This window comes from Schistocerca americana, chromosome 2, assembly GCF_021461395.2.
Source record: "Schistocerca americana isolate TAMUIC-IGC-003095 chromosome 2, iqSchAmer2.1, whole genome shotgun sequence".
Taxonomy (NCBI): domain Eukaryota; kingdom Metazoa; phylum Arthropoda; class Insecta; order Orthoptera; family Acrididae; genus Schistocerca; species Schistocerca americana.
In genome coordinates this window covers 184,059,922-184,085,121 of record NC_060120.1, presented here as the reverse complement: position 1 = coordinate 184,085,121, position 25,200 = coordinate 184,059,922, and the positions used below count along the sequence as shown (strand labels likewise).

The following is a 25,200-nucleotide window of genomic DNA, read 5'->3' as shown; positions in this document are numbered from 1 at the left end:
TTCATTATCATCTTCTTTAAACCCTTTAATGACGTAGATCCTCTCCTCAGACCTTTCAGTCGGCGATACCCTCTTAATGCAACACTCCAGTTGCTGCCGTTCACATAAAACAGTTTCACTTATAGCGCACGGACTCTCTTCTCGGTAGCCATACTGTTCACTTCCGTTATGACTTGACAAATGACAGCGCGGATGTCATACCGTCATACAGTGTACAGCGCCAGAATCACACCAGATGGCCGAAATTGGAACGTATTTTTTTCCAGCGTAAATCGGTTCTGCATTCAAGCATTAGCATAGCTACTAATTTTCGGTGTAACACGAAAATTACAGCCCACCGTGAGCAACTGCACTTTAATTATAACCTCCCAGTACTTCAAATAACAGGATTATACTTTCTTTTCTTTAACTTATTGTTTTCCAGTGAATTTGAACCAAGAGAAAGCAACCGTAGTTCTGTGCACAGTACGTCTCTTAAGGGGGATAGGACGTCAAATGGGCCGACTTGGAGCAGGAGAGGCACCACAGGTCATTTTAATTTCCACTGTCTATACTTTTACAAACAAATTCATAAGACTTTGTCAGTACGACCAAGAAGGATTCAGGATTCACACATCATGGGGATCCAACGGACGTCCAGCGCGTCAGAGTCCTCCGATCGGTCTTCACCGGTGGCCAACCCAGTTACTGCTCGCACTGAGGCTGACCCCTCACCTGTGGTCGAGTGGGAGGTCGCCCCGGGGCGAAGCGGGCGGCGAAAGACTTCCCAGGCGGCCGCACGTAAGGCCTCCCCGGTTTGTCTGGCAAACAGGTTCCAGGTGTTGTCTGTGGCTGACACTGTCGCTGAGCCGGATGCTGTCGCCTGTCCTGTTTCAGAGGAAACCTCTCACCCTGCAAGATCTGGGCAATCGCAGAGGGTGGGATTATTGGTAGTTGGGAGATTCAACGTTAGCCGCGTTATGGGGCCCCTTAGGGACTTGGCTGACAAGGAGGGTAAGAAAACCAATGTGCACTCCGTGTGCATACCTGGTGGAGTCATTCCAGATGTGGAAAGGGTCCTCCCAGATGCAATGAAGAGCACAGGGTGCAGCCAACTGCAGGTGGTTGCTCACGTCGGTACCAATGATGTATGTCGCTTTGGATCAGAAGAGATTCTCTCTGGTTTCGAGCGGCTAACAGAAGTGGTAAAGGCTGCCACTCTTGCTTGCAAGATGAAAGCAGAGCTGACCATTTGCAGCGTAGTCGACAGGACCGATTGCGGATCTCTGGTACACAGCCGAGTGGAGGGTCTGAATCAGAGGCTCAGACGGTTCTGCGATCGTGTAGGCTGCAGATTCCTCGACTTGCGCCAAAGGGTGGTTGGGTTTCGCGTTCCGCTGAATAGTTCAGGTGTCCACTATACGCAGGAGGAGGCTACACGGTAGCAGGGGCGTGGCGTGCACTGGGCGGTTTTTTTAGGTTAGAGAGTCTTGGGAAAACACAAGATGGGCTTCAGCCACAAAGAGCGCAGGCCGAACACAGGAAGAACGTAGATACAGGAACCATCGGTATAACCGTTGAAAATTGTCGTAGCTGTGTTGGGAAAGTACCAGAGCACCAGGGGCTAATAGAAAGCACCGATGCTCAAATCGTTATAGGCACTGAAAGCTGGCTAAAGCCGGATATAAACTCAGCCGACATTTTTGCGAAGAACCTAACGGTGTTCCGAAAAGATAGGCTAAACACGGTTGGTAGCGGCGTGTTCGTTGCTGTTAGAAGTAGTTTAACTTGACGCGAAATTGAAGTAGATACTTCCTGTGAGTCAGTATGTGCAGAGGTCATTGTTGGCAACCGAAATAAAATAATAATTAAATCCTTTTACCGACCTCCCAGTTCAGATGATACAGTTGCTGAAACGTTCAAAGAAAACTTGAGTTTGATTTCAAACACGTATCCGACTCATACGATAATAGTTGGTGGTGACTTTAATTTATCCTCGATACGTTGACAAAAATACATGTTAGTACCGGAGGTACGCATAAAATATCATCCGAAATTGTGTTAAACGCATTCTCTGAAAATTATTTCGAGCACTAGTTCATGAACCTACGCGAATAGTAAAAGGTTGTGAAAACACACTTGACCTCTTACCAACAAATAATCCTGAGTTAATAACCAGCATCAAAACCGATATAGCGATGAGTGAACACAGGGTTGTCGTAGCGAGATTGAATATTGTAATCCCCAAATCCTCGAAAAATAAGCAAAAATTAAACCTATTCAAAAAAGCAGATAAAAATTCACTTGACGCTTTCCTGAGAGACAATCTCCACTCATTTCAAAATTAATAATATAAGTGTACACCAGATGTGGCTTAAATTTAAAGAAATAGTATCGGCAGCAATTGAGAGGTTTATACCAAATAAACTAACAAACGACGGAGCTGATTCTCCTTGGTACACAAAACGGGTTAGAACACTGTTGCAGAAACAACGAAACAAACATGCCAAATTTAAACAGACGCAAAATCCCCAAGATTGGAGATCCTTTACAGAAGCTCGAAACCTAGCGCGGAATTCAATGCGAGACGCCTATAACAGTTTCCACAACGAAACTTTTTCTCGAAACCTCGCAGGAAATCCAAAGAGATTCTGGTCGTATGTGAAGTATGTTAGCGGCAAGAAACAATCAATCAAAGCCTTCTCTGCGCGATAACAATGGAGATATTATCGACGACAGTGCTGCCAAAGCAGAGTTACTAAACACATCCCTCCGAAATGCCTTCACAAAAGAAGACGAAGTAAATATTCCAGAATTCGAATCGAGAACAGCTGCCAACATGAGTAACGTAGAAGTAAATATCCTCGGAGTAGTGAAGCAACTTAAATCACTTCATAAAAGCAAGTCTTCTGGTCCAGACTGTATACCAATTAGGTTCCTTTCGGAGTATGCTGATGCATTAGCTCCATACTTAACAATCATATACAACAGTTCGCTCGACGAAAGATCCGTACCCAAAGACTGGAAAATTGCACAGGTCACACCAATATTCAAGAAAGGTAGTAGGAGTAATCCACTAAATAACAGGCTCATTTCGTTAACGTCGATATGCAGCAGGATTTTAGAACATATATTGTGTTCGAACGTTATGAACTGCCTCGAAGAAAACGGTCTATTCACACACACCAACATGGGTTTAGAAAACATCGTTCCTGTGAAACACAAATGGCTCTGAGCACTATGGGATTTAACTTCTGAGGTCATCAGTTCCCTAGAACTAGCACTTTATTCACATGAAGTGTTGAGTGCTATTGACAAGGGATTTCAGATCGATTCCGTATTCCTGGATTTCCGGAAGGCTTTTCACACTGTACCACACAATTGGCTCGTAGTAAAATTGCGTGCTTTCTGTATATCGTCTCATTTATGTGACTGGATTTGCGATTTCCTGTCAAAGAGGTCACAGTTCGTAGTAACTGACGGAAAGTCATCGAGTAAAACAGAAATGATTTCTGGCGTTCCCCAAGGTAGTATTATAGGCCCTTTACTGTTCCCTATTTATATAAACGATTTGGGAGACAATCTGAGCAGCCGTCTTCGGTTGTTTGCAGATGACGCTGTCGTTTATCGACTAAATAAAGTCATCAGAAGACCAAAACAAACTGCAAAATGATTTAGAAAGATATCCGAATGGTGCGAAAAGTGGCAGTTGACCCAAAATAACGAAAAGTGTGAGGTCATGCACATGAGTACTAAAAGGAATTCGTTAAACGTCTGTTACACGATAAATCAGTCTAATCTAAAAGCCGTAAATTCAACTAAATACCTAGGTATTACAATTACGAACAACTTAAATTGGAAAGAACACATAGAAAATGTTGTGGGGAAGGCTAACCAAAGGCTGCGTTTTATTGGCAGGACACTTAGAAAATGTAACAGACCTACTAAGGAGACTGCCTACACTACTCTTGTCCGTCCTCTTTTAGAATACTGCTGCGCGGTGTGGGATCCTGGATCCTTACCAGGTAGGACTGACAGAGTACATCGAAAAAGTTCAAAGAAAGGCACCACGTTTTGTATTGTCGCGAAATACGGGAGAGAGTGTTATAGAAATGATACGGGATTTGGGCTGGAAATCATTAGAAGAAAGGCGTTTTTCGTTGTGATGGGAATCTTCTCACGAAATTCCAATCACTAACTTTCTCCTCCGAATGCGAAAATATTTTGTTGACACCGACCTACATAGGGCGGAACGATCACCACGATAAAACAAGGGAAATCACAGCTCGTCCGGTAAGATATATTTGTTCGTTCTTTCCGCGCGCTATACGAGATTGGAATAATAGAGAATTGTGAAGGTGGTTCGATGAGCCCTCTGCCAGGCACTTGAATGTGATTTGCAGAGTATCCATGTAGATGTAGATGTAGATGTAGACATAGCAGTGGAAGCTCAAAAACATAACAACGTATGGGGGTCGTCCACAAAGTAAGTTCCGTTTCTATTTCTATCCGCGGCAGCGCTACGACCGCAGTTCCGAGCATGCGCGGCAGTTACTCTGACTCCAGGAGAAGACATGTACGCCATTTTCAGATCGCGGCTGCCGACGTGTGCTTTGTAGTGCTTCTTTATAACGTCAGCCGTAACTGAAAATGCTGCCGCGCGTTGCAATTTCTTAATGGTCTCGCAGTAAGCAAGTGCATTGATTGTTTGGCCTCGTGGTAAGAAATCAATCACCGAGCGAGGTGGCGCAGTTGTTAGACACTGGACTCGCATTCGGGAGGACGACGGTTCAATCCCGCGTTCGGTCATCCTGATTTAGGTTTTCCGTGATTTCCCTAAATCGCTCCAGGCAAATGCCGGGATGGTTCCTTTGAAAGGGCACGGCCGACTTCCTTCCCTAATCCGATGAGACCGATGACCTCGCTGTCTGGTCTCCTTCCCCAAACAACCCAACCCCAACTCTCCATCGATTGCGCTGACCTTGAAATTCTCTAAGAAATCAATTAGCAAAATGCTTTTCGGTCCCAAAAACGGTGCACATGACTTTTCGAGGTGTCAAGATTTGCTTAGGCTTAACCTTCGTTGGGGATGAAGTGTGCCTCCATTCCATTGATTGCCGTTTTGTTTCAGAGGTGTCGTATGGTACCCAAGTTTCATCCCCCGTAACTGTCAAAAACTGAAGTGCGCTGCGCGTCCGTTGTTTATTGTGTTGTTCAGTAAGAATTTTGGGTACCGAATGTGACGAAAGTTTTCGAAATTTCAGTTTTTCAGTAACAATTTCATAAATTAGCGATCATAAGATTTGCAGAACTTCCATAGCAAGGGCACTAAGTGTAATCTTACAATTGTGCTTAATCTTGTCTTCAATTGTGTGAAAAAGTTCGTCAGTAGCCACAGACGGGCGTCCACTTCGTTCTTCATCGTCCTCTTGATCACGTCCTTCATTGAACAATCTGACCAATCTTCTAACCATTGAATCACTCATAGCATTTTGTCCGAAAACCTCGCAGATTTGCCGATGAATTTAACTTTCTTGCGTTTAGAAAACGAATCACATATCTGATTTCACACGCCGCGCGTTTTCAATTACTGCTTGACATTATAAAGAAGCACTACAAAGCACACGTCGGCAGTAGCGATCTGAATATTGCGTACATGAATTCTCCTTGAGTCAGAGTAACTGCCGCGCATGCTGGGAACTGCGGCCGTAGCGCTGCCGCGGATAGAAATAAAAACGGAACTTATTTTGTGGACGACCCTTGTACATTGTTATGTTTTTGAGCTTCCACTGCTATGAGTGTGAATCCTGAATCCTTCCCGGTCATGCTGACAAAGTTTTATGAATTTGTTTGTAAAAGTATAGACAGTGGAAATTAAAATGTCCTGTGGTGCCTCTCCTGCTCAAAGTCGGCCCATTTGATGTCCTACCCCCCTGAAATAACAATATATTTCATGGAGCAGTTTTGAGGAATTGCAGTGCAGCTGTAAAGGAAATCACATACAACAAGCTCGTGCAGTCAATTGTAGAATACTTTTTTTCTCTATTGTATTTCAGTGCCCCACATGGGGCGGGCTGGCAGCAGCATAGGCAGCGCTCTTCAGTGGAGAGACAGACAGTACATACAGAACATGGAGACATTTAAAAAACATAAAGGAGGAAATACGGCGAAACAGACATATAAAAGGGGAAACATAATGGAAGATAGTGTAAAAAAGGGGGTGACTGTAAAAATGGTGATAAAAATCTAAAAACTGTAGACAAAAACCACACACTGTGACGATTAAAAGACACACAAGGCGAAGTACGGCTGGAGGATAAAAGTAGCGATGGGCGGCGTAGCGCATAACAATCACTGACAGCAACACTATGTGCAAGACCAGCACACAATTAAAATAACAGCTCTTGACGTCACAGGAGAACAGCACCAAACACAACACTGATGTAGCACACCAACAACGTTGAATAAACTGAGAGGATCTGCCAGAGGGATGGAGACGAGGGATGAGGGAAGAAAGGGGGGATGGGCGGTTCCAAAAGGAAGGAGAGGGGGGAGACGGGCGGGGGGCGCCCCAAGGGGGAGCGGGCAGGGAAGGACGTGGGAGGGAAACAGTTGAGGAGGGGGTGCAGAGACTGGGAGGGGAAGGAGGAAAATCCGCCCTAGGAGGAGGAGGGGAGAGGAAAAAGGGGGGCTCTGGGGAGGGGAGGAACAAGGCCAGCTACAGTTGGTCAGAAGGTTAGATGTCACGGCAAGTTCAACATCCAGATGGGGGAGGTGCTGGAAATTGCCCTGATGAAGGAGATGGAGGCTGTGAATGTCGTTGCAACGAGCAGGGGGTGGAGAGGAAGGAGGAAACCAGGGGGTGGGGGGTATCAAGCCTGCCGACAGTGTAAAGGATGCGAATATGTTGGAGGAAAAGGAGGAGGTGGGGGAAGGGGATGAGGGCATACAGGAGTTGTGTGGGGGGGGGGGGAGGGGGGGGAAGGTGGATATGGAAGGTAAGGTGGAACCTGTGGAGTTCTATGATTTGAAGGGCACTATAAAAGTGGGGAGGGGGGGCGGAGATCCAGGCAATGTTGGCATGACAGAGGACAGGACAGATGAGAGATTTGTAGGTATGGAGGATGGTGGAAGGATGCAATCCCCATGTCCGGACAGACAGGAGTTTCAAGAGACGGAGTTGTAAAATACTGCCCCAGGTTCCCAAGAACACACGACGCTACACATCTAATGTAGTCAGAGATGCTGCTAGGATATTGAATACATCTGTACATCCAATACGGAAGAGTAAAAGGTATGTTTGGGGAACAACCCTTTCGTCAGCAGTGGGACCTAAGTTTCCCAAATACAAATTTAGAGCCCTGAGTTCACAGGGATACGGAAGTCCCACATATGTGTGGTGCTCCAATCTAGCACTGAATGTATCAACTGTTTGGAGTCAACAGGCTCATTGTTTGGCATATGACGCACGAAATATCGGTTAATTGTGTCAGTAGTGCATTGTGTGCCTTGTGTCTGCAACAGATAAGCTCAGTAATGGTATTATTGTGTTCTGTACACTGTTTTCTAGAAATGTACCTATTTGTGCAGGTATTTATTGATAAAACACTTTAAATTCGTTTAACAGTTTTGTTTTACCGCCAGTGTTTATAGGGGATTTCTGCTTCTGTCTTTTGTTCATATTTGTGCCTTTTTAAATTTATATATTTGTTCTGTGCAGTAATCTTATTTTATTTCGCTTGATTTGATATGAAACAGAAGACTCCACAGACTTCTGGTTTGTTTTTTGTTGGCGGATGCTGGTCATCCCCTTCTCTTTATAGTTCCCCCAGTTGGAAGCTATCTTTCAAGAACAAGGCGACAACAAAATTGGGCACATTTTCCTCTGTTATTTCAGTTCCACAGGATGGCACTGTTTATTGTTGCAACGTCCAAAAGAAAAGAAAAAAGACGCTGCCACATCTGAGTGACCTACTGCTAGCAGCATATCGTTCTCTCCACGGGTCAAACCGGTCTATTGCTCCCATCACAGTCATGTACTCGGCTAAGGATGCAGGGCACGATATAGCTGAGGTTGTACCATCTCTTCTTTCTTGTGACGAATCTTATACCTTTCGGATGGGGGAGCACTTGACAGAACTGTAAGAGGCTTATTGTCTTGTCATTTTACTGAAGATACACACGGTTCTGTGCGGATGATGATGTGCGCTTATACGAGGTATGTAGCTTGAAAACATTTCCCAACAAAGAGAACAAGGATTCGATGACAATGCAGCACGTGGAAGCAAGAGATAAGTACTAATATTATACAGTATGTAGCCACTGCAAAGTACCATTATATATTCAACAATGTTTCGAAATATTTCGTAAAAATGTCAAGCTGTGAGCAGAGTAATTTCTTTGACGTAATGGTGGTACTTACTTCCTTCTTTTTACAGATTCTAATTCTTAGTAAAAAAGTAATTTTAAGTAGGACGTATATAACCTGCTGGACTTGAGGTGGAATGAATTTAAGGAAAAATTTATTCCTCCTGGACTCCAGCGGGACATATATGTCTCATTTAAAATAATTATAAAACTATAACAACAATAAAAAATTTTGAAACATGGCCTTACTCAGTATCCATTCTAAAGCGAGGAAATAAATTTTTATCGTAATATGTAAGACTGTAATTACACTCTAAGAAAAAAAGGACGCACCACAAAGGAATTATCCGAATGAGACGGAAATCGGTAGATGTGATGGACATGTACAGACAAATAATAGAGTAGAATTTCAGAAAAATTGGGTGATTAATTCAAGAGAAAGAGCTTCACAAATTGAGCAAGTGAATAACGCTTTGGTCCATCTCTGGTCTTCATGCAAGCAGTTATTCGGCTTGGCACTAATTAATAGAGTTTTTGGATGTCCTCCTGTCCCGAGCTGGTTCGAGACCCCTGCCGATAATGCTCCAAACGTTGTTGACCGAGGTAAGGTTGGGCAAGCACGAAGACAAGCAGTAGAAACTCGCGCCATGTACGGACGGGCATTATCTTGCTGAAATGTAGGTCCAGGATGGCTCGCCATGAAGGGCAACAAAACGGAGCGTAGAATATTGTCGACAAACCGCTGTGCTGAAAGGGTGCCGCTGATGACAACCAAAGGGGTCCTGCTATGAGAAGAAATGACACACCAGACCACGACTTCTGGTTGTTGGGCCGTATGCTTGGTGGCAGTCAGGTTAGTATCGCACTGCTGTCTGGGGAGTATCCAGACACGTCTTCGGCCTGGAATGTCATTGACTGGAGTAGAGTTGTCTTCAGTGATGAGTCCCGCTTCGAACTGAGCTCTGAAGACGCCCTGGACAGCAGTGGGGTATCAACCTGCCTGACGTCAGCCATATGACCCAAGAACCAGGAGCGGTGGTCTGGGGTGCCATTTTATTTCATAGCAGGACCCATTCCGTTTCCATCCGCGACACCGCTACCCCAAAATGGTGTGTCGACGATATCGTACGCCCTGTTTTGCTGCTCTTCACTGCAAGCCGTCCTGGGCTTACATTTCAGCAAGGTAATGCCCGCCAGCAGATGGCGAGAGTTTCTTCTGCTTGTTTTTGTGCTTGCAAAACCCTGTCTTGGCCAGCAAAGTTGCCGGACTCTACCCAATCGATAACGTTTGGAGCATTATGGGCAGCGCCCTCCAACCAGCTCGATATTTTGACGATGTAACGTGCCAATTGGACAGAATTTGGGCAAATACTCTATCAATCGATGCCAAGCCGAATAACTGCTTGCATAACGACCAGAGGTGGACCGCGTTATTCACTTGCTCAATGTGCGACTCTCTTCCTTTTGAATAAATCATTCATTTTTTTCTGAAATTCTCATCATTTGTTTGTCTGTACATGTCCATACATCTACCGATCTCCGTCGCATTCAGATAATTCCTTCGTGGAGCACCTTTTTTATTTTTTGTCCTTGGAAGAAAGACGACATAGTAGTCACGAAACTGCGCTTCGCCATTTAGAAAACTGGTGTTGCAGGAAGATGTCAGGCAGTCTTTATGCCAACATATACCGAGCATAGCGATTATGGGATAGAACTCTAGGGCACGCACTGAGGCATGTAAACAGTAATTCTTCCTTCGCCCAAGAGGCGGAAGGAACAGAACCAAATATCACTAGTACTACGAGTAAAGATCGTCTACTATTCATTCTAAAGTTGCTTGTGCATCATATTTGTAGATGTTTTTTGACGAAAATGGCAAACTTTAAAAAGATGAATGATCAGGTCATATACTTTGTGGATGGTTCATCAAATGGTTCAAATGACTCTAAGCGCTATGGGACTTAACATCTGAGGTCATCAGTCCCCTAGACTTAGAACTACTGAAACATAACTAACCTAAGGACATCACACACATCCATGTCCGAGGCAGGATTCCAACCTGCGACCGTAGCAGCAGCGCGGTTCCGGACTGAAGCGCCTAGAACCGCTCGGCCACACCGGCCGGCGGATGGATCATCACATAAAGGACGTTACATGACTAAACTTTCATACCATTCCGAACTGATATCCATCATCAACATCAGTATGAGGAGTGAATCTCACAGGCACAAATACACTCTTACATTCCTTGTGGTCAGGAAGCAGACAGCCTCCCCATGTCATCATGAGGCATTTATTGCTATGCCTGAAACACAACTGTGTCCCTTCATGAAGACTGCTGGTTGGTGACTGGTACGAAAATACACATTGCCTGACAAAACTAAAGTGAATCACCCTGAAGACACAGGTGGGTGTCAGTTTAACATCATACATGTACTCCCCATCGACGGGTCTGTAAACGATTAGAGTTGCAATTCTCTGTTACAGGTAGGACGGCCACCGGAGTGCGTTATTGGTATCCGTGTTCACTTTTATCACCATGCCCAGTAGAATATACAAGAGGTTCAGATCTTGACTGACCACTATGAAGGACAGGGAGATGCCGCGTCTTCGTTCGAGATAGCGTTATCAGCACCTGACACAGTTTAAAGCGGCCTCGTTGTGGGTCTGCATTTGGCTGGCCGGTCCAGTTCCGGAATACTCGGATTTGTAAAGGCATTCCGATGTGACAGTGGCCCACGTGGACTGCATGGAAACGTGAGGGCAGCCTTACTCTCCATCAAGGTTCCGCTCGACCACGTGAGACCACCGCAACAGAGGATCGCCGTATTGTCCACCAAGCACATCGTAATGATTATAGATCTGTGCCTGCCGTCTCAAAAGAAGTAAAGTACTGCCTGCAACATTCTGTGTTGTCCCATACAATTGGTCGGAGACTAGCAGCGGTGGACTAGGGAATTGCCTTCCCAAACGTAGTTCGGTGTTAACACAACACGAACGGTTGTAAAGAAAGCTTCTGATATGAATTTTTTTGCCTTGACCGCGTGCATGTACACTGGATTACTAGTTTTGACAGGACTAAGCTGCCGTCTTAAGACGTTGTGGGGCGGCGGATTGAATTAATGTTGTTAAATGTTCCTATTATTTAGAATGTTATTTATGCTGTCTTTCGCCGTTCTCAACACTGGCTCTCTAACTACAATATTGGCAACCAGAAAGTGATTAGTAAAACGTGAAGCCTGTAATTAGAATTCCTAGTGCCCACTTCATCTGAGAATACACTTATAGTTACAGCTTATAGCTCTGAGGAATTAGGAGATTGTCCGGGATTTATAATCAAAAACGATTTTCTAAAATAGTTGAGTATATTCTGAATGTCACAGATGAAAAACAAAAGAATCCACACAACCTAACTAACAGAGCAGTTCAGAGTCTAATGCGCTGATGCAACTATAATTGTCCAAATTGAATATTTAAATGAATGCTCGCCATAATTTGATGATTAGGTTCATCAAACGCCACGTTAAATAATGGTAGAATGTTTGTCCCGCGGCGGCACGTGAAAATACGACAATACGCAAACTGAAGATCGATAATTAAAGTCAACCCAGAATTAACACTTCACTCGAAAATGATTCATGGTTACACGTATCCCGAGTAACTTAATACGGCATCCGAGGTTGTTTGAAGCAATGATACCGACGCGACGCGACTCCCGACACAGATGACGTGCTATTCAGCGTCTGGAGAGAACTGGGGCCTTGCTTCCTCGCGCAGCGTTCTTATATATAAAGCCGCGGTGCGGACGGCTTAGGGAACGCCTGATCAAATCGGCTCTCCCGACTAGCCGCTGGGCTAGTAATGCACCACTTTAAGTTATTGAATAAATCATAGTTTCTTTTGCTGATGGCCGATGAAGCTCTCAATTTAAATGTGCCTTCAGCACACAGGTAAGTAATCATAATAAATGTTTGACGTGGCTAAGTTAAATATTTTGGGCGAGAGAATTAATTTAATTACACTGCACGCAGTAGACGAGCTCTGAACTGGCCCTTTGGAGATACGCTATCGCTATAGTTTTATAGGTATTCAAATGAAAGTTCTCACATCCTTATGGTTATAGCGGATCTCCATTCTACTTAAATATAAACATCCTAGCCTTATTTATTAGCCTACTTAATCTATCTTGCTTCCTTAAGTTTTGAGACAAAAACCAGAAAATCATGAATTTCTACTAAAGTCTTAATTTGTGAGATCCAGAAGACTGTTTTTATTAAATAATTATGAAAAATGGATCTAATTATAAATTTTTAACTCTCTAGCTCTTTTCTGTTGCGCCAATGATTTTTACAGAAAAACGTCCAAATTTCGAAAATGGCTAAAGATATCGAACTGATATTCAACACACATTAATTTAGTATTACTCCTGACATGCTAGAAATGTTTTAGGTTATTTGCTTGATTTTTAATGTATTGCGCAACATTTATGACGTCAGAGCTAGTTACAGCGGACTGGCTGGCACACAATGCAAAGACCGATGTGAATTTACTACAGCGTGAGTAGGCTGCTTCCCTACAACGTGTAGAGTATAGGTTATGAAATCGTGCTGTGCGCTAAACCACACAGCATGATTTCGTAACCTCTACTCTGTGGATCTGAAGTTGGCAGCTTAGTCCTGTCGAAACTAGTAATCCAGATTACATAGACGGGGTCAAGGCAATAAAAAAGTTCATACCAGAAGCTTCCTTTACATTGGATCAGCTGATGGCACTCGAGCCGACGACGTCAGGTATTTACCGTTGGCTGTGTCTAGAGTGGTCCCATGACCAGCGATGAACGGCGCTGCCCCAGATGACATTTGTCAGTGGGTATGGCGAGGACCTCAGGAGAGATACCATTCTTCCACTGTTTTGCAAAGGCACAGCAATGTTACTCCTAGTGTAATGAGGGAGGGAGCCATTGGGTATGATTTCAGGTGATGGATGGTAGTGATACAGGAATATCTTATTTGAAAATGCAACCTTTCACGGCCGGAAATGTCAAAATTAATAAAATGTTCCTGGCTATTATACTGTGGTCGAAGAATTTCATCTTAAAACCCAACATTTCCTCCCCATCTCCGGAGGACATTTTTAAGGGGATCGTAGCTTCTTTGAATGTCCGACTCACACCCTGACCCGTTATTGACTAAAGCAAAATTCATTAAGGACGTTACTGACCGCATAGGAGAAAACCTTGAAAAAAAAACATCGAGATAAGCTACAAACCCCCCTGGAAGATACAAGATCACCTAAAATCGGCCAAGGATGCTCGCCAACCACTGGAAAAAGCAGGAATGTATAGGATTCCGTGTAGTTGTGGGGAAGTGTATGTGGGTACTAGAAAAAGAACGGTCAAAAAACGACTATAAGACATGGGCATTTCCAGAAGAAGGGAGCTTGACAGTTCAGCTGTTGCGGAACAGGCTTTGCAGCCAGGAGATCACCACATTCATTCTGAGAGGACTCAGATACTGGCAGCCATATGTAAATACCATGAAAGGCTAAACAAAAAAAAATGGAAATGAGGGTTTGGCGTCTTTGGCCGGAAGGCCCCTTACGGGGCAGGTCCGGCCGCCTTGGGGCAGGCCTTATTACATTCGACGCCACATTGGGCGACCTGCGCGCCGGATGGGGATGAAATGGTGATGAAGACAACACAACACCCAGTCCCTGAGCGGAGAAAATCCCCGACCCAGCCGGAATCGAACCCGGGCCCGTCTGACGACAATCCGCCACGCTGACAATTTTTTTATTTTTTCATTTTGTTCATTACGGTTCGTTGTATTTCGTCGTAGCGGACGTCACATGACATCCATTGATCTTCGTTGTTGATCTTCTCACTCACTTTTTTTCTTACAGAGGCCAGTCAGCTCTCTGACCGAACACGCTGAGCTACTGTGCTGGCCTACCACTCAGCTATCGGGGCGGACAAAGGCTATACAGAGAGGCCATACAGATTTAAAACAACCGAGTAGTTTCAATAGGAACGAGGAGAGCGGAAGTTGGATATGATCTCGATTCCGGTGCTGAAGAAGATGTGTATCAGTCTTCCATCATGGGGGTGATAGTAACAGCAGACGACGGCAGTCGATAACAGCCAACTGCGCTCGCGCATTCAAAACATGTGACGTCACGCCACTGCGTAGAAGCACGCGGAAGCGGAATTTTGCTGTAGTCGGTAGCGGGCCAGGGTGTGAGTCGGATATTCAAAGAAGCTACGATTCTTCTTGAGAATGTTCTCCGCAGATGGGGACGAAACATTGGGTTTTAAGGTGAAATACATTCAACACGGCATAATTTTATTAATTTAGAGGAATATCTTATGGCAAAATGGTATGTCACAGAGATACTGCGTCGTTATGTATCGTGGTGCTATTTTTCAACTGGACAATGCTCATCCAGATACGGCACGTGTCTCTACGAACTAACTAGATGTTTCTGAGGTACTGCCATGGGCAGCAAGACCCCCTGATCTGTCCCCAATAGAGTATGTATGCAACCACCCTGGATGTCAACTGTGTTTGAGTGCCATTAGCCAGAATGGAATAATTACCATAGCTGTTGGACAGTTTGCCTCACGGGAGGACACAATAGCTTTATGACACCCTTCCCAACCGAATCAGTGCATGCATCTAGGCTAGAGAGGGGTGAAACGTAATAGTGATAGGTGGGCTCATGCTGCCAAATTCTCTTAAATTTGACCCGATATTGTAATCACTGAAATATCTACCTTGAAAGTTTCATTTTGTTTCCTCCTCCCCTTCTGCGCGCTTCACTTTCTTTGTCAAGCCATGTACGTATCGCATCCTAGACATGCTATGGGGGACAAACCATGGCACCGGGGCAGGCCAGTCAAGGACTGATACCTTTCACAAGGTGCTTGTGGCGTGAACTACAGAGCGAAGTCTTCTAGATGAGGACTACAGCAATACGACATTTGGTACCCAGCTCAAGAATGGTACAGCAACACATTTTACCATTCTTGTCTGCTAGCTTACAGCCCACCATCAGAAATTACCGCCGGCAGGAGTGGCCGAGCGGTTCTAGGCGCTACAGTCTGGAACCGCGCGTCCGCGTGTGATGTCCTCAGGTCAGTTAGGTTTTAGTAGTTCTAAGTTCTAGGGCACTAATGACCTCAGAAGTTAAGTCTCATAGTGCTCAGAGCCATTTGAACCAGAAATGATCAAATATATCCTGTTATATCCAATAGCTCTCCACACCATAATTTCCGGGAGGTATGGTTCTGAAGAACTGCTGCTCTTGCGACCTTTCACCAAGTCGTCTCTGAACACGTTAGGGTCAACCTGACTGCCACAACAAGAAACGAGACTCATAGCTGGACACCATAAAGTACTATTCACTGTCGCAGTAGAGTCTGGCTCTGCACCACGCAAGTCTCAGTTGCCTGTAGTATGGCGTCAGCGGTAAACGACATATAGTAGTGTGTCAATTCTGACTCGAGTAACCTGTTCCCCACAGTTAGCGGCTACACTCTTCCTGCAACCTATTTCCGTATTTCAGCTGTTGTCATTCTTCTGTTCGTCAGATCCAGTTGACCAACCCTACGGTCTTATCGTGATGTAGCCCTTTATGAAAGATCAGTGCTTAGTCTTCTTGCCACAAAATTGTCCTGAGTCCATTTCCTCACCGCTCACCCCGCAGTCATTACACGACAGTCGACTGTCCTCTGTGTGCCACAAAGTGTGATGTCAAGATTATGGTAACGATTTCAGCAGACAGGAAACGTGTACAGGCGCTACAGTACGGGACTTCCACAGTGTACAACACCACACCACAAGAAGACCGATATCTCACCATAAGTGCCCGCAGACGGCCACGGAGTACTGCAGGTAGCCTTGCTCGGGAAATTACCGCAGCCACTGGAACGGTTGTCTCCAGACACACAGTCTACAGACGACTGAACAGACACGGTTTATTCGCCTGGAGATCTGCAAGGTGCATTCCACTGACTCCTTGTCACAGGAGAGCCCGTAAAGCCTGATGTCAAGAACACAGTATATGGTCATTGGAACAATGGTCCAAGGTTATGTTCACGGACGAGTTCAGGTATAGTCAGGACAGTGATTGTCGCCGGGTTTTCATCTGGCATGAACCACGAACCAGATACCAACCCATTAATGTCCTTGAAAGGGACCTGTATGGAGTTAGTGGTTTGATGGTGTGGGGTGGGATTATGATTGGTGCGCGTAAACCCCTGCATGTCTTTGACAGAGGAACTGTAACAGGTCAGGTGTATCGGGACGTCATTTTGCACCAGCCTTTTCAGGTGTGCAGTGGGTCCCACCTTCCTCCTGATGTATGATAACGCACGGCCTCTCTGAGCTGCCATCGTGGAATAGTACCTTGAAACAGAAGATGTCAGGCGAATGGAGTGACCTGCCTGTTCTAAAGACCTAAATCCCATCGAGCACGTCTGGGATGCTCTCGGTCGACGTATCGCTGCACGTCTTCACACCCCTAGGACACTTCAGGAGCTCCGACAGGCACTGGTGCTATACCCCAGCTGCTGCTCGACCACCTGATCCAGAGTATGCCAACCCGTTGTGCGGCCTGTTTACGTGTGCATGGTGACCATATCCCATATTGATGTCGGTGTACACGCTCAGGAAACAGTGGCGTTTTATAGCACATGTATTTCGGGGAGGTTTTCTCAACTTATCACCAATACCGTAGACTCACAGATGTATCTTGTGTGTGTTCCGTATGTGCCTATGCTATTAGCGCCAGTTCTGTGTAATGCCACGTTGTGTTCCACCACATTCTGCAGTTATCCCTGATTTATGAGCATGAGTGTAGTTACGGTCTGTGTGATGCAGTTTCTGGCGCCCCGGCTCCCTGGCGGCACGAAGATTGTGTCCTGCGACGTAAGTCCGGAGATGCTACGCTACGCGGAGGAGCACAACGGAAGGCCAGGGGTCATCACATACGAGAGTTTCGACGCTGCAGAGAAGGACTTGGAGGGCACGGCAGTGTGGAAGCATGGGCCTTACAGCAAAGCCTTCGCTCTGCTGCTTCTTCACTGGGTGCCCGACAACAGGTGAACAAGCTGTACACTTTTCTGCTTCCGAATAGGACTCTCGCAGGTTTAAATACTCTGACTTGAGACTTGTAATTCCACAGCCATTGAAGTCTGTCAGATTAATAGTGTGTTCAGACAAGTTGTTTATTTCATTTTTATGCACGATATGTCGACGACCGACCCAGTCGTATTCTTCAGTTTTTGCAAGCATTGTCCCTAACCATACTCGCTGCCTGGATTCCAGCCAGGCTATGAAGTACTGTTAGTGTCCCATCACTGTTTATAGCCGAGTTCGACTCACGGTTCCCGCACAGTTAGTCCCTTAAGTGCACATTCTCTCAGCGTTTTGCACCTCTAGTGGATGAGATGGCGGACGATATCGTAAAAAACTGAGAGCCGGATCTAAAGCCTCGCTTAAGGGGAGGTTTGCTATCTTTTGGTTCAAAAAATCAATTTTTTAAAAACTGCATTTTTGGATCCACAAAAGTGTTTAGAATCCACCCCTGAAACGGTTTTTCCGAATACGGAACGAAGATGTTTGTTATTCACGGTTGAACAAAAAAATGCACCTGCCTGACATCGGCCTTTTCCAAGCACGAGCTTTTTTTCTTTCGGAGGACGATTTATTGTACCGGGGCTTGAGAGGAAATACGCAAAATTCAAATGAAAGTTTTTACGCGTGTGTTTGGAAGTTAGCCCCCAAGCATTTGCATTCTGGTGTGAAGATTGTGGAGATTGCGACTTTCCTGGCAGTGAGCAGCTTCAGCGAAGGGTATTGAGCAATTCTGAAGACCATGAGAACGATGGATGTCGCCCTGGAACTCTATTCGACGCAGTTCGCCAAGCATTCGGACGACAACCCGATTCAAGCGGCCGAAAACCCCTTGTCACCGGCCGTACGATCGGCTCTGGAGCAGCGCAGGATGGCCCAGATCGAGCACAACGCCCTCTATGAGGAAGAGGAAGGACTAGTTTATGGACCCGGAATAGCAGATTGAACGTAAGTTGCATAATATTGCATTTATATGTAGTCAAAACGTCAAATGCGTGTTTCTCGAAATGACTTTTTTTATCGCGCGGTATCGTAACTTCAAATCTACTGCACCGATCGGCATGATTCTTTGTTTCTGACTAAGCTAACTAAATTGTCTAGGAGTTGTACCACTTGTATTCTGGTCTATCAACTCTAAAAACCTTTACTTAGCCGACGAAGTCGTAAAATCGATGAAAAAAACCCTACTTTTTCAAATGGCCGCCATTTTGTTTCCTATGGTCCAAATAACTTTAGCGAGGTACAACTCTTAAAGAATCTTATATACTTCACTAACGTCAACTCAATTTTGATTTCAGACGAGCCGGCTGACCTGTGACATACCGCGCATGGAGGTCTACATCGAAATTTTGTTTCGTTCCGACGGCACTTCCGCCTTTGCTCTTCAACATTTCCGGTCCGAAAATTTCCAGTTTGTAGAGGAAATATCAGTAAACATTTTGACCAAATTTGACATTCATATCTATAAGACATCCCGAGAAAGAAATTCTCAAAGAACATGCTTTTTTTGGGCCTAAGATAGTAAACCCCCCCTTAAACTGAAACTTCCGCTCCACTATACTGGAGTAGTGACATCTTTATTTCGGTATGTCCCTTATGTAGACTGACCCAGAAGAGCTTGCAGCACTATACTGGCGCCTTCGTATTTCATTTCATGATTATATCCGAGGCAGTGATCCGCGATAGCTGATTTGCGCTGTTGTTCTAGTCGGTTTTGTCGGTGACACTCGCATCTCTCCTCGATTACTTTAACCGTCTGTCCCACGTAAGACACGTCACTATTCGTGTGATGTAGTGCACACCCGACTTTCGGTGACATAGATCTTCTTTAACCTTACAAAAAAGACATGAAATGTATTCACAATTACGAAAATGGATAACCGTCATGCGTATAATGGAATGACAACATTGAAAATTTGTGTCTGACCAGGGGTCGTATCCGGATTTCCCGCTAATCTCGAGCCGTCACTGTATCATTACGCAATCCGAGCATGACACACGGCCAAAGTTAAACTTCCATATTTCGTCAACCGTGTTTCGTCATTCCATTACACTGCTGATGTTTGTAAATATTCGTAATTGTGACTACATTTCATGCATTCGATAACGGCTGTCATTGCCGCAGTGCCTGTTCTGCTTCAGAACAAGAAAAACACTACAATATCGTATCATTACACCCCGCCTTCCCCCTCCCCACCAAGAACCAAGAAGAGTTTATCTTTGTTGAACAGAATGAGACACATTGGATGTCATGTTTCCGTAATGTAGCCGCCCTCCGTCGATCTACTGTCGTCGACTTCTCCGACTGAAGATATAATGTTATTATCCACTGTGTATGTTGCACTTTTAGTTATATCTAAACATCAGATGGAGCATCTTCTGCAACGCCGACTATATTTCGGATTTTCATAATAATTAATGTTAACTTTTTGGCTCAATCGATCACCATTTTTTACCGGAGACAATATAGTTAGTAACGTCTTTGGATGTTAGTTATTAATCACCAATACACATGAAGTTATGGAAATCACTTTAGTTCTTTATTAACAACATTCTGTAATAATTAGCAGCGCGGAGTAGCCGTGCGGTTAGAGGCTCCATGTCACGGATTGCGCGGCCCCTCCCGCCGCAGTTTCGAGTCCTCCCTCGGGCATGGGTGTGTGTGTTGTTCTCAGCATAAGTTAGATTAAGTCTAGGGACCGATAACCTCAGCAGTTTGGTCCCTTAGGAATTCACACACATTTTAACATTTTTGAATAATAAATAAATGACCATGAATGATTACGTTTTGTATAGAGGGAAAAGGAGGGTTGTTCCTACAATTACTCTCAGCATTTACAGCAACTAAAATGTCCGTGATTTTTATAGTTCGTCACTCAAAGAGATTGTAGCAAGGAATATTGCCCCTTGCTAAACTTCGAAACAGTCGTTCAAACTTCGTACGCTTTTGCTTTCACAAAGCTAAGTGTCCAGTCCCGTTCTTATATTCAATTTAATGTCCCTTCGTATAGTCCACAGGTCCTCTTATCGGCATGTAATGGAATTTAATACTGAGCGCTACTTTCTATCGCGCACACAGTTCCTCAGATATTCTTAGTCCGTGACCTTACCGCAAAAGTCTGTCCGTAAAAATTAACTACAGTAAATTTTCTTGCAATTTAACAAAAGTGCCCTGATCCCTTCCGTAGCATATCACACGGAAATGCCCGCTATAACGCACGCCGCAGCTACATAGGCTTATTCAGACCGCAGGAAACAAGACAAGGGAACTAACAATACCCGCGCATGGTTTATGAAGCAGAATTTAGAAACAAAAGTAGCCGCGTTAAACCCACTTTGATTTCATTGAAGGGCTACTTTGCTACGGGCATTATTCTAATGAGAGGCTATACATAGATAATTTTAATTAAAACCTTTTCAGTGCTATTAACTATTACCGATTTTATCGGTCACCTCTCCCCTATACAAAAATAAGCTTGATAATACTGTTCTTAATTAAGAGAGCGGTTATAGTAGGTGTCTACCGATCTTTCCGGAGACTGGGCGAGCATAATACAGATAAGCGATACTTGCCTTTTCTTTTTTCTTTCTCGGTCCCCCTTTCCCCAAGGAAGTCTCTGATACAGTCGGAGGCCGAACATGGGACCGCGCGACTAGAGACAGCGATGCCAATCACTAGACCACAAGCAGCGGACTATTGTTGAACAGTAATAATCTTTCATAGGACAGAATTAACTACAAAGGTTATCAATGTGGAGATAAACATAAGCTCACCGGACACAAAATTGGTTACCCCTAGAGAAATCATTACAAGAGTCACTTAATACCGTGTCATTCCGCCCCTGCACTCGATAACCGCCTGTATTCGGTTAGGCAGTGAGTCCACAAGGTTGCGCAGGCACGTCACATCCAGTTTAAGCCAGTTGCTGAGAATTTGAACGCACAGTTCCACCAGATTGCGGAGATGCCGGTGTCGGGTTTTTACCCGTTGTTCCAACGTTTCCCACAGAGTTTCTATGGGATTCAAGTCTGGTGATTTTGCAGGCCATCCAAGATGTAATCGATGGGGGAGTGTTCAGAAAGCCAGTCACACATTCTTCCAGCCCGAAGAAATCTTCTGTTGTCGTCAATAGCTTACTCAAAGGCAACACCTGATCTTTCAGAATGCTTAAACAAACCTGCTGGTTAATGTTATCGGTCATCCCAGTGAGCGAGACCAACTGATGATAAGAAAAATACACCCAAAATATCATAGACCGCCTCTGGCTTGAACCTAACCTTGCACACATCCACGGTGAAATGCCTCATTTGGTCTTCAGTGCACTCGACGACGAGCGACATTTGAATATAGTAAATCGTCAGACCACATTACGTTCTGCCAGTCACCAACTGTCCACTTCGATGATTTCTCGCCCACTGAAGACTTATGCGCTTATGTGTGCAATGGTCTCTGGGCGAGGTTCCAAGATACTACTCCAGGAACTAGTAACTACCAAATTATAAATTCTGTTTCCGCTTATACATTTATTGTAGATTAAAACCCCTCTATATTACAAACGTTTATATATCAATGTCCAATGGACATAAAGTGATATAAATGAATTTCCTAACTAATACGATTGATCAATTGCCCAAATCTGCCCCTTCTATGGCTACGAGATCTAATATAAATAATACGAGACGACTGCCATCATCTACGAACGAAACACTAGAAGATACTAGTTTCAAAGATAATATACAATGGTGTGCAACCTCAGTGGAAATAAAATTTACGTGATCACAGCTGTTTAGCTTTATAGCCTCAAATAAGCCGAAGAAATTAGCAATATCACCGTATGTACTGCATCCAGTGCGTCGGAGTGATGGTTCTCGTACACGTCTGCGACGATGGAAGGAACCCAGCCACAAAATAAAACTCTTTCATACTCTAGGACGGTAGAAGGCGGTCCTCTGACTATTATAACCTAATCCTGTCTTCTCCTCTCTGTGTTCTACAGACAAGAAACGCGAACTCCCAGCCACAAGGACGGAATTCAGATAACGTCTCTACGTGAGTATAAGCAGAAGAAGTGCTCTCAATCACTGAACACTTCGTCCTCAACGACGACTCCCTACCCGGAAGCGAAGTCCAGAATCGTATAAGTTCGCAACAGTACATGGCCTAACCGTTCTAACAATAAAATATCCTGAGAGCAAAGACAGCAAGTCCGTCTGTACCAACAAAAGCTGATGCTGAGCGACCGTCAAACCCGGGCGCTCAAAACGGATAACCTCTTCTCTCCACTGCTGGCTTCCCAGCAAAACTCGGCTCCCCTCCCTCGCAACTGCAGAAGGCGAATCATATTCTCGAAACCACGGAAAATTCTCCCTCTCTACAGATTCTTCCGAATGCCGACCAACCATATTTTAGTCTTTTGTTGTCCAGCACGGAAAGTTTACGAGAAAATACCAATACTCATACAATGGTAGAGTAAAAATCCTCGGAAATAACCCAACCTGCGATTTCTGAGGTAACGCTTCCTCATTCCTCTCTGCTGCGTCCAAGATTTTAAGAGTTTCCAAAATATTATCCAGCTATCCTTCTCGTCCCCGCTACAGCACCGGCCGGCCGCCACTGTGTTGTGCTTCAGCTCTCAGATGCCCACACCGTCCATCTTGGCACTTCCTCTGTGAAGCAAGACCAAAACACCTGTGTGGCTTTTCCTCCCAGGGCTTTAGTTACGCCACCGTTTCATTTCCACTGGCGTTCCAACCTCTACTAGTATAGGCAATCATTCATTACGCCGTTTTGATAATAAAGACACTCCGTCACCTTTCATGCAATAAATGTTAACAATTACTTACAAGGTGTACGTGACAATGTCAGTCTTCTTTAAATATTCATATATACGATGTACAAGCTATCAAATGATTCCTAATTCTGGCTGTAAATCACGGCAAAGTATGTAGATGAGTGCTTGTAAGGTGCGAAATTATAGCCACATTACAAGGTGACCGACTCCAAATGTTCGTTGCATGTTATTTCCGTCGCAATGTTCTTTCACTAATAGGTGGGGTTGGCACTCTATTCACAGCGTGCAGCAATTCTTGTCGGGTTTGGAAGCTATTTTTTTTTTCACAAATCGTGACATGCGTCTCCGGGCCCTCTCAGTCAGAATCTTTTTCCGATCACTATCCTGCCGTCGTGCTTCGTGACCGTGTATGCTATATCAGTGCTTGTAAACACTCTGAAAAGTCCGCCGCGAAATACCAACTAAGCCAGCAACTCCACACACCAAGCCAGTCATGAACAAACTCTTCCACCTGATAGGCAAGATGTATGAGACAGGCGAAATACCCCCAGACTTCAAGAAGAATATAATATTTGATATTCCAAAGAAAGCAGTTGCTGGCAGGTGTGAAAATTACCGAACTATCAGTTTAATAAGTCACGCTTGCAAAATACTAACACGAATTCCTTACAGATGAACAGAAAAACTGGTAGAAATCGACTTCTGGGAAGATCAGTTTGGATTCTTTAGAAATGTGGTTGACAAGGGAGTGAGACAAATGGCTCTGAGCACTATGGGACTCAACTGCTGAGGTCATTAGTCCCCTATAACTTAGAACTAGTTAAACCTAACTAACCTAAGGACATCACAAACATCCATGCCCGAGGCAGGATTCGAACCTGCGACCGTAGCGGTCTTGCGGTTCCAGACTGCAGCGCCTTTAACAGCACGGCCACTTCGGCCTGGGAGTGAGACAGAATTGTAGCCTATCCCCGATGTTATTCAATCTGTATACTGAGCAAGCACTAAAGAAAACAAAAGAAAAATTTGGAGTAGGAATTATTGTTCAGTGAGAAGAAATAAAAACTTCGAGGTTTGGCGATGACATTGTCATCCTATCAGAGGCAGCAAAGGTCTTCGAAGACCAGATGAATGGAATGGACAATCTCCTGAAAGGAGGATATAAGACGAACATCAACAAAAGCAAAACGAGGGTAATGGAACGTAGTCGAATTAAATCAGGTGGTGCTGTGGGAATTAGATTACGAAATGAGACACATAAAGTAGTAGATGAGTTTTGCTATTTGGAGGGGGCAAAATAACTGATGGTGGTCGAACACGAGAGGATATAAAATTTAAACTGGCAAAGGCAAGGAAAGCGTTTCTGAAGAAGAGAAATTTGTTAGCATCAAGTATAGGTTTAAGTGTCAGGAAGTCTTTTCTGAAAGTTTTTGTGTGGAGTGTATCCACGTATGGAACTGAAACATGGACTATAAATAGCTTAGACCACAACAGAATAAAAGCTTTCTAAATGTGGTGCTACAGAAGAATGCTGGAGATTAGATGGGTAGTTCATGTAACTGATGAGGAGGTACTGAATAGAATTGAGGAGAAGAGGAGTTTATGGCACAACTTGACTAGAAGAAGGGATCGGTTGTAGGACACGTTCTGAGGCATCAAGGGATTATCAATTTAATATTGGAGGGAAGCGCGGGGGTTAAAAATCGTAGAGGGACACCACGACATGAATATACTAAACAGATTCAGAAGGATGTAGGTTGCAGTAGTTACTCGGAGATGAAAAGGCTTGTACGGGATAGAGTAGCATGGAGAGCTGCATCAAGCCAGTATTTGGGCTGAAGACCACAACAACAACAATGGCCATCGGCACGGCCAGAGACGTTTGCCCCTTCTTGCCCATCAATCACATCCTTAAATTTACCCATGTA

At 44.6% G+C, this 25,200-nt stretch overlaps 1 protein-coding gene across 1 annotated transcript in view; it reads left to right on the top strand.

Annotated features, from left to right (window-relative positions):
* The window catches only part of LOC124593861 (juvenile hormone acid O-methyltransferase-like), a 99,033-nt gene that overhangs the window by 38,723 nt on the left and 35,110 nt on the right, over window positions 1-25,200 (top strand). Inside the window, exon 2 of the mRNA XM_047132208.1 lies at window positions 17,226-17,446. Coding sequence (XP_046988164.1) covers window positions 17,226-17,446 — 221 coding nt within the window. The remainder of the gene's footprint in view (window positions 1-17,225; window positions 17,447-25,200) is intronic.